A 10,707-nucleotide genomic window follows, 5' to 3' on the forward strand; every position below is an offset into this window, starting at 1 on the left:
GCCCATTCTTTGGTGGGGTTTCCATCTTTCAGGTATTAACCACCCATATTGCGGACCATGTACCGCCCTAGGACTTTTTGGCTCCGGGTGTCACAAGATAAATCCCGGCCCATCAGAAATGAAGAGGCCAAATCCAAATGTGATAGCGGCAAATTAAGAAAAGGAAAGATTAAGTCAAAATGCAAGGACCAAGTCAAAATTAGTTAGGAGAAGAAACGTGGCCCATTTTCACAAGTAGTGGGGAGTTATTTTCAAGCAGGAACAAAAGCACTCGGATGGCCAAAAAACAGGGTCTCTCTCGCAAAATCATCAATCAAACACAACTCTAAAAGCTCTGTATTCTCAGCAACATTTCTGAACTTTTTAATATTCATCTTTTTAGCATTTTTCCAGAATTTTCACTTAATTACTTAGCATATTTTTCGTTAGTTCCTCGAGATATCTTGCAACTTTTCTTTTATGTTTTATGGCAATTAATTGTCATTTTTGAATTTTCAATAGCAAGAATGAAGTATTTGATTGATATTATATCCTTCAATATTCTTTGTGTTATTTGGCATATAACCGGTGGAATTGAGACCGGCGGCGAAACCAGAGCTCATTTCGCTAGGATTTTAGAAGTTAGATAATATTTTCATTTTTATTTCATTTTTGGCATATTTGTACCTGGCACGCCCACAACACACCACTCGAGCCATTTTTGTGTGCAAACAATATATAATTCGATTCAATGAATACTTTTGTAACTTATCCATTATCATGCAAAATATCATCCCAAGTATAATGCATAGTGTTCTCATAGTTGTAACTGGGCTGATATTAACAGTCCTAAAGCCCAAAGCATACCTGCTAACATGAAATGCTATAAAAAAGCTCAGCCCAGCTGTGTAGGGTTTTTCTTCAAGCCTCTTGTTCTACAGCGCAGTATTCAGGTACGATTCGTTGCTCCTTGGGATTTGATTTTTTCTTCATTGAATTCTATGGCATTTATGTGAACTGTGAGCTTGTGATAACGAACTATTTCATAGATTTAGTTTCTTAATTTTTTGTACTATCGATCTCTAGATGGTTGGATCATTTGTTTTGTTTTTTTTTTTTAGTGTCTGAGAATTGGCGTAGAATTTGAGATTTTCGCTTTTGATTGATGTGGAGTATGGTGCCAATTGAGTGGCTTGGAATGCAAGTATCTTATTAATATTTTCTGAATTTTTTTTATCCAAAGGGTGACGAGGGGGAAGATGTCGCACAGGAAGTTTGAGAACCCGAGGCATGGATCCCTTGGTTTCCTCCCGAGGAAGCGGGCTGCTCCTCACAGGGGAAAAGGTAACTATCATGCTGGATTTATTTATGGCACAATGTCATCGTGAATCGGTGCTCCGAGTGTTGAAATGAATGTAAGTCAATGGAAATGCGGTGAAAAGAAAACATTTGAATTTGGAATGCGTCCTCTCAAGTTTGTTATTACCAATGCCTCCGTCTCGAGATATATTTAGGTTTTTCCGGCCAAATGTTTGTTTGGTTAGCTTCTATATTTCCTCCTGATGCTTACTTGATCTGTCATCAACCATGCAGTAAAGGCATTCCCCAAGGATGACCCCAGCAAGCCCTGCAAACTTACAGCCTTCTTGGGTTACAAAGGTGGCATGACTCACATTGTCAGAGAAGCCGAGAAACCGGGATCAAGTAATTTTTTGTCCCCTAATTGCTACCATTTGTTTTCTCTTTTCCTTCAATGTTGGCGTGTTCAATAAAGTTTGTGGTTTTTTTGGGGAACCCATGCAGTCATTTTTGTATCAAATTCGCCTATTATCAAGTCTTTTTTTTAAGTAGCTTTCATAATTCATTTGTGGGATTTTTACTTTTTGTAGAATATTTCTTGATTAAAAAATTTATGCTGCAACACTGTAAATTTAATTTCGTAGTGTTGTTTGGAATCCAAATCCCAGTTCATTAACAGTTCAATTTGCATTGTGTGATTTCTATGTTAATTTGATAGTACTTTATCAATAAAATTATTTTTTTTTTTTACCTTTTTGGCTATCTCTATTTATATTTGGTGGTCACACTGTCTCTCTAAGTAAAAACATATTGTCTTTAATTTTTTTTACTTCTGCTGTTTTAAAGGTCCGTCAGTTGCTTATTACTGTATACCTAAAATGAAATCTGATTGAAATATATTATTGTAGAACTTCACAAGAAGGAAACTTGTGAGGCTGTCACTATAATTGAAACACCCCCCATGGTGGTTGTTGGGGTGGTTGGATATGTGAAGACTTCCAGGGGACTTCGCTGCCTTAACATAGTTTGGGCTCAGCATCTGAGTGAGGAAGTGAAAAAAAGATTTTACAAGAACTAGTGCAAGTCTAAGAAGAAGGCCTTCACTAAGTATTCAAAGAAATTGGAGTCTGACGATGGAAAGAAGGATCTTCAGTCACAGCTGGAGAAATTGAAAAAGTATGCATCCGTAATTCGTGTGCTGGCTCACACCCAGGTATCGACTCTTAACACAACTTTTAATTTGTTCTATGTATTTTGTGCCTTGAGTTCATCCCAAGAGCCAATGTATATGGTTTTAATTTTCCAACATGAGGGTTGAGAAGCATAAATTCTTTTACTAATTTTATATTTGGACGCCCAAAAAGATGGTTAACTGATTGCAGCCGCCCCCCTGAGCACAATATTTGTGGAAGCGCATGGTTTATTGAATGAGTCGCAATACCACCTTTGAAATTCTATTAAATGCATTGTACTCATCATGCAGATTAGGAAGATGAAGGGATTGAAACAGAAGAAGGCACACATGATAGAGATACAGGTGAATGGTGGAACTATTGCTCAGAAGGTTGACTTTGAATATGGCTTCTGTAACGCCCCAAATTTATCATAATTGACTTTATTTGAGATAATCGGATATTACAAAGTTCAAGAGCCGACTTGATTTTGATCAGGGTCCTTTTTGCAAATTTTGGATTTTTCAGGGACTAAAATACAAATATTGGTTTTGTTAGATATTTATAAGGGATTTTGACTTATGGAACACTCCATCTTCATCCCTTCCATCGCCTCTCCATTGAAACGCCCCACAGCTTTCTCAAGCTTTCAGAATTCAGTCCGAGCTCGATCCGCCCGTTAGAATTTATTTCTGAAGGCAGATTAGCGATCACGGCAGCGAGAGCTTCGTTCTATAGTAAGTTTTTTCTCCGATCAGATACATTCTATTTTTTGGATGTTGTTAGAATCGGTTGAGTTTCTAGTACGTTGTTCTTGGCAGAGTTCTGGTCGTTTATTCTCTGTCGGTTTTGGAATAGAGCGTCGTTCGGAATTGTTATGCTTTTCGGAAGCCTATTTTTGAAAATGAGTTTTGTGATTTGTTGGAATCAGATTGTTATGGTTGTTTGATGGTTGATTTGAGTTATTGGATTGATATTATGTTGTCTGCGTTTTTGGTTTGATCAAAATCTAGCCGTTATGCCGCCGGTTTGAGTTTTGGGCTATAGTTTGGTTTGAATTGATTTGAGCCATTTTCAGTTGTGTTTGAATGTCGATAGTGATCAAATGCCTTTATTACTTCTTTTGCAGATTATTTTGAAGGCCGTTGAGTTGCGAGGTTGCAGGAGTTGTATCATTTAGAGATTGTAGCCGGTTGGAGCATCGACGGTTGAAAGAGGTATAAGACGACTTAGACTGGAATGGAACGAGTGACTCGAATCCGACTTGATTCGAGTGTTCCGGAAAAATCACATACTTGCATGTTAATTGATTTACTTGAATGAGTTATGATTTGCATTGCATTCATATTGAGCCAATGGATTTTATTTCATTTTGAGTTAGACGTTCTGAGAACTATAGTAGGGGGCATTGGCAGGCGATTTACTGCAATGACCGACTTAACTCTATATAGTTGCTTCAGAGTCTAGAGAATTGAAATATGCACCATCCACCTCGAGGGGAGAGTCGGTGTGATTTGTGTGATATTTCATTCTCGGGATCCCAACAGAGGAAAAGAGCAGAGAACTATTACCTTGTGATAATCCAGACTTGATAATCCCAGATTTTTAAAGACATGCATTGCATTTTATGCATTTGAGTTGAGTTTAGACAATGCTTTTGGATTTGCTTGTCTTGTATATATATATATATATATATATCATGTTTTGATATATTAATTGATATGCATGTTTGTCTCTTTTACTGGGAATCTTATTCTCACCGGATTATCCGGCTGTTGTATTGTCTTTGTATGTGTGCTTGGCAACAGGTGGGGCAGAACCGAGTCAGAGGCAGCATGGCTAAGGGTTGAGTCGATTAGAAGTGAGACTTGGTGTTTTGGAAGTCGAATTTGTAATCGAACTTAGATTGTATTCGAACTTGTGTTGTTGTATGTTGTATTAATGGATTTGAATTGGGATTGGAATGCATGTCGTAGCGAGTGCGGGAAGATATTTTTTTTTAGGATGAGCATTTCTGCCCAGGCTGACCGCGCGCGCGCGAAATGGTACCTCGCGCGAGTGCGGGGTGCTTTTCAAGGGTTCTGGTGCTATGGCCCGCGCGCGCGAGATCCTATCTCGCGCGGGCGCGAGTCTTCTGCTGAGGCTTTGGAAGCATGGCCTGCGTGAAAGAGTGGGTGCCCGGTTAGCCAACTTGTGGCTAAGGGCTTTTGTGACTCTATGTATAAACAATCTTTGTTTAATATAATTTACATTCATTAATGGCATTTTCTTTGTCTTTCTTCATATTGTTATATTGTGATATACTATTGATGTTTTGATAAAGACCTTGAATATACTATAGTGTAAGTAAGATGAGATAGTGAATAAAGAGATCACTATTATGAAACACATCTTATAGTCACTGTATATTCTAAACAGTTCCTAGTCAATTGAGCCGTCCGCTAATAAGGATAAGGATCGCTCGAGATTGAGACTAGCATTTGTGATGCCAAGTACCACGTTTCATTGGTAATGGACATGGAGATGTTCAAAGCATGCAAATGGATATTCATATGATGAATGATCGAACTACCCTATTCGGACTTTCCAAGTGGTTATCACTTATCGAGTGGATAAAGTCCGCGGTTTTGGTTGTACACCATTAGTCCTTACTACTTGAAACATCATTGAGACTCTATATGCTAGTGCTGTACTTTGACTCGTTTACCGACTCTATTGAGGTAATCAGGTGTCGGGATTGGGTACAGTTACGACATATATAGGAGTCGATGCTTTGTTGTCAAGGATTCACCACATACTTGCAAGTGTGGATATCTTATGCGATCTGAGGAGATATTAGTGTGACGAATCTCTGGCCAGAGTACATAATGTGTTTTAGGTTACTCTGTTTTCCTAGTAACACATGCGATGTTACTATTTGATCTCCAAGATGTAATGCATAGTTATCGAATCTCGAACGACTCTCGATGCACCAATGGTTGTTGATTCGATCGAGATATTTGGATGAAGGGACCGTACTGTACACTAACCAAAATCTACTGGTTCTTGCAGGCACTATCAGTGATACCTAGGGAATCATGGGGTGATGTTGCTAGACGCTCTTACCATGATTCGTTGGGCAAGTCGGAAATTGTTGTTCCGAGTCACAAGGAGTTGTGAGCCCACGGCTAGCTGTATCCCTGAACCATTGAGGGTCACACAAGTAATGGATTACTAAACCCCGTTGAGATAGTTAAATTTAAAGAGTTAAATTTAATAAAAGAGAAGTTGGACTTCTTAACTAAAAGGGAGTGGAATTTCCTAAAATGATATAGGGATGGGAATTTTTGGAAATCACTGAATTCGGATTCAAAAAAATTATCTTGACTTTAAAAGGTGCAGAAATGGTTTCTGTGCACATTGGTGAAATTGGTTTATCAATCGGAGTCATGATGAATTTTATATTAATATCTTTAATAACGGGCTTGGCTTGTTGGGCTTAAATTATGGATTGTGGGCCCTAAGTAGTTAGAGTCCTAATACAATTATAACTTAATCTAGTGTAGAAATTATCTATAAATAGATGAGTAGTGTTCAAAAATCACAAGAATTCATTCTAGCCATTTTCGAAAATCACTCATATTATTTCAAGGGGATTTTCGAAATCCTCTGTCCCTTTTTGAGAAAATTCAGTTTGTGATTTTTACGGAAAATTACATTTTGAATTGACAGATCAAATCTGTTTATTCTCATCGATAAACATCTGATTGATTTCTAGTGCAATCAATCAGAGGATTTCTGTTTTCTGTTCGTGGACCTGATTCCGGAGATTGATCGTGAAGCCATCGGTTCCCGGGATATACAAGAAGAGCAGATTAAATTCTGTTGGTGTCCATAATCAAGCCGTTGCTTGAAGAGATAAAAATTTAATTGTGATTTTATTTTTACTTGCATAATTTAATCATAAAGTTTTGATACTCATGATATGGAATCGTTCCATATATAAAAATAAAATTTTTAAACTTCCGCTGCACCGGATATCAATTCTTAATTGATCTGACACGTTTTTCCAACAGTGGTATCAGAGCCAGGTTGCTCAGATAAAACGATTAAATTAATCGATTGTACAAAATATTTGGCCTCGGTTTTTTGAAAACAAAACAAATTTTAAAAATTAAAATTTTGACGGAACAGGGGCATCGGGGCAGCGATCGTCGCTGCCCAGGGGCAGCAATTGTCGCTGCCCAAGGGCAGCGATCGTCGCTGCTTCCACGTGGGCAGCCCTGTCCCACGTGGAGGAGGGGGCTGCCCAGGAATGTCCCGGGCAGTCCGGGAAAATTAAAATTCATTTTTTAATTAAAATGTTGAAATTTTGAAATTCTAGTTTTTGGTCCGATCGAAAATTGTTTTTGATTGGTTCACGAGGCATCGGATCGAATTTTTCGAGTCCGAAATTTTTAAAATTGATTTTTGGATAAATTTGAATTTTTGGAAAATTTATAAATTTTATCCGTTAAATTAGATTTTATAAAATCAATTATTTTGGTACAATTGATGATAAGATATGATCTTATGAAAGGATAAGATAAAATTTGATTTTATCTTTTTAAATATGATGTCATTGCATGTTATCCAATTATTTAATTATTGAATTAATTATTGGATAAAAGGATGATCGATTGTCATGACCAAGTTTGTAGGTGTATGTTAGGTTATTTACATTTGGTTTTATTGTTGTTGGGTTTTATTAATGGGCTTGGTTTATAGCCCAATTTGAATTGTCATTTGTAATAAAAAGTGGGCTTGGTTTATGGCCCGTTCCCACGCCTTAAATATGTATCCCCTACTTGTCATCGAAATTTATTGTAAATTTGTTAGACTTAGTGGGAGATAAAGATTTGAAGACAATGGTGGGCCCAGCAGACGATAAAAACCGAAGAAATGTAAATGGAAGCTCAATGTAATAGGATTGCATTGCATACTTGCATATTACCTAGGATTGGACTTAGACTCGTGATTAGCAACCACGGGTCGATTAGATAATGGGATCGATCATCCTTAAATAATATATGATATTATTAATGTATGCATGTTTAGACTAAATTGTATGAATCCCGCAAGCATACATAAATTGCATGATGAGACAAATTTTCAAAAAAATTAAAATTCCTCATTTTAAATATGATTTAAAATTGATATCACGATTTATAAAAGAGAATTTAAATATTGTTTAAATGTTCCTACCTTCCATCAACGATCAATGTATGAGATGCTACCCGCGGATATGGTCCGGCTCATATTATTGGGTGGCCCGTTCGTCGAAAAGCTTTACATTGGATCGACACATGTTGTAAGTTGGGTGAAACACCCATGGGATTGGCTCATATTATTGGGGGATCCACATGGCGACCGTCCATCACAACTTAATATTGATGGGTTATCTTGACATGTCACAATAAACTGCGTCATATTATTGGGCCCTTATTGGACATGAGGTAAAAACATGGGGGTTACTTTGGAAGTAATTGGGCTCTACCTTTTGAAAATTATGGTTGGTTGATATTATTCGGGACTATGATTTGTCAATTGGACTCCATGTTCCCACTAAGAAAGGAGTTTCCCGTTTTCACTAGAGGGTAGTGAAATCGTTAAAATAGTGGGAGTGTAATTCATAAAATTAAAATTCGCCATATTTTATGTCTTAGTAAATTAATTAAACAATCATCGATTATTGTCTGTTTCATCTCAGTATATCATTATGATGAATCTTCGTAATCCACATGTTTCAATTCTCGAACAAAACAAACTTTCTGGCGCAACTATACGGAATGGTTCAATAAGTTAAGATTGACCAGAGTTCGGAAAAGATTTTCTAAGTGTTAGAAAAGGCTTCTCCGAAAACAGCCCCGGCTGATGTAACTGCCGAAAGGTTGGCCGAACTAGAGAAATGGTTGGACCATGATCTCAAGGCCAAATGTTACATGCAAAATTGGACAAGTCTAAACAAGTTTGCTATCACTGCAAGAAACCCGGTCATTGGAAACGTAACTGCAAAGGGTATGTTTTACATTGAAATAAATGTTTTACTTAATACTACTTTTTGGATATTGGATACCAGATGTAGATCTCACATTTGCAATGAGTTGCAAATGATGACAAGAAGTAATAAGCTTAGGAAGGGTGAGACCCAGCTAATACTCGGAAATGGTTCTAGAGTTGAAGCCCAAGCTATAGAAGACATTTATTTAGTTTTGCAGAACGATTTTAAGTTATTTTTGAGAGACGTTTTATTTGTGCCAGATTCGATTAAAAACATTATTTTTATTTCTATGCTTGATAGAAATGGTTTTTCTTGTAATTTTGTAAATGAGATTTGCAATATTTACAAGAATGAATGTTTGATTGGAAATGGACAACTTGAAAACGATCTATATAACTTAAAATTAAAAGACGTTCCAAATAATTATGTTGATAAGCCGGTAACAACAAATAAAAGGAAAAACGATAGTCAAAACCCGGCAAACCTTTGGCATGCTAGGCTAGGTCATATTTCCTCAAGGATAATGAACAAGCTAGTGGGAGAGGGCATGTTTGATATGTCTGATATTAACTCTCTACCTACTTGTGAGTCCTGCCTAAAAGGAAAAATGACTAAATCTCCTTTCAAAGGGAAGCCTGAGCGTAGTCAAAATCTGTTGGATTTTATCCATACAGATGTTTGCGGACCATTTAGTATCGGTACTAAATTTGGTCACACCTACTTCATTACCTTTACTGATGATTATTCGAGGTATGGATATTTATATTTAATGAAATATAAGTCTGAATCATTTGAAAAGTTCAAAGAATTCAAGGCTGAAGTAGAAAACAAACAAGGTAGAAGTATTAAAGCACTTCGATCGGATCGAGGTGGAGAATACTTAAGTACCGAGTTTTTGAACTATCTAAAAGAGAATGGGATTCTCTCTCAGTGGACTCCTCCTATGACACCTCAGCTGAATGGTGTCTCGGAGCGTCGCAATCGAACTTTGTTGGACATGGTTCGATCTATGATGAGCTTCACTGAGCTCCCACCTTCGTTTTGGGGCTATGCGCTTGAAACAGAGATATTGTTGTTGAACAATGTCCACACTAAAGCAGTAGATAAAACTTCATACGAGTTATGGAATGGCAAAGCTCCTAAGTATTCGTACTTAAGGATTTGGGGATGTCCTGCTTACGTGAAGCAGACAGTGGGAGATAAGTTGGATAGTCGATCCACCTTATGTTATTTTGTAGGATATCCGAAGAATTCAATCGGATATTATTTCTATCATCCTTATGAGACTAAAGTGTTTGTTTCGAGGAATGCCACCTTCATGGAGAAGGAGTTATTATTAGATAAGAAAGGCAAGATGATGGAACTCGAAGAAATTCGAGAAGAACCCGAGATACAAAATAACGACCACACACCTCAAGAACCTTCAACGGACACGCCTATATCTAGGAGATCCGAGAGGACTTCTAGACCTCCTATTCGATATGGTCTTCTTCTTGAAGGGGATCAAAGTGAACCCGACATTGGATGTGATCCAAGAAACTTCAAGGAAGCAATTTCTGATGCGGATTCTAATTTATGGCTTGAAGCTATGCAGTCGGAAATAGACTCGATGCATACAAACTAAGTTTGGTCTTTAGTAGATCCTCTCGATGGAATTGTTCCAATAGGGTGTAAATGGATCTACAAGAGAAAACTTGAACCTGATGGTAAGGTACTTATCTACAAGGCACGATTGGTAGCAAAAGGTTATACTCAAAGACAAGGAGTTGACTATGATGAAACCTTTTCACCAGTCGCAATGTTCAAGTCCATAAGAATCCTTATTGCCATAGCAGCATGATATGACTATGAGATATGGCAAATGGATGTGAAGACTGCATTTCTTAATGGAAACATTAAGGAAGAAATCTATATGATGCAGCTCGAGGGATTCACATCCATGGGAAGCGAGCATAAGGTATGCAAGCTTCAGAGATCAATTTATGGTCTCAAACAAGCATCAAGAAGTTGGAACCAGAAATTTGATGAAACAATAAAGGACTTTGGTTTCATCAAAAACCCGGAGGAACCGTGCGTGTACAAGAAAGTAGTTAAGGATGCGGTGACATTTTTAGTGCTTTATGTTGATGACATCCTACTCATTGGAAATGATATAGGGATGTTGCAGTCAACAAAGATATGGTTATCAGGTAGATTCTCGATGAAGGATTTGGGTGAGGCATCCTATATTCTAGGGAT

The 10,707-nt window shown here is 37.4% G+C and overlaps 1 protein-coding gene across 1 annotated transcript; it reads left to right on the forward strand.

Moving 5' to 3' along the window:
- The first annotated feature begins 1,096 nt into the window (after window positions 1–1,096).
- On the forward strand, window positions 1,097–2,864 carry LOC140864513 (large ribosomal subunit protein uL3y-like). The gene is made up of 4 exons (XM_073268744.1): window positions 1,097–1,323; window positions 1,573–1,683; window positions 2,187–2,491; window positions 2,762–2,864. The coding sequence occupies exons 1-3, from the start codon at window positions 1,239–1,241 to the stop codon at window positions 2,354–2,356; spliced, it is 366 nt and encodes a 121-aa protein (XP_073124845.1). The 5' UTR covers window positions 1,097–1,238; the 3' UTR covers window positions 2,357–2,491; window positions 2,762–2,864.
- The last annotated feature ends 7,843 nt before the right edge of the window (window positions 2,865–10,707 follow it).

The sequence above is a fragment of the Henckelia pumila genome, chromosome 4 (assembly GCF_033568475.1).
Source record: "Henckelia pumila isolate YLH828 chromosome 4, ASM3356847v2, whole genome shotgun sequence".
Lineage (NCBI taxonomy): Eukaryota > Viridiplantae > Streptophyta > Magnoliopsida > Lamiales > Gesneriaceae > Henckelia > Henckelia pumila.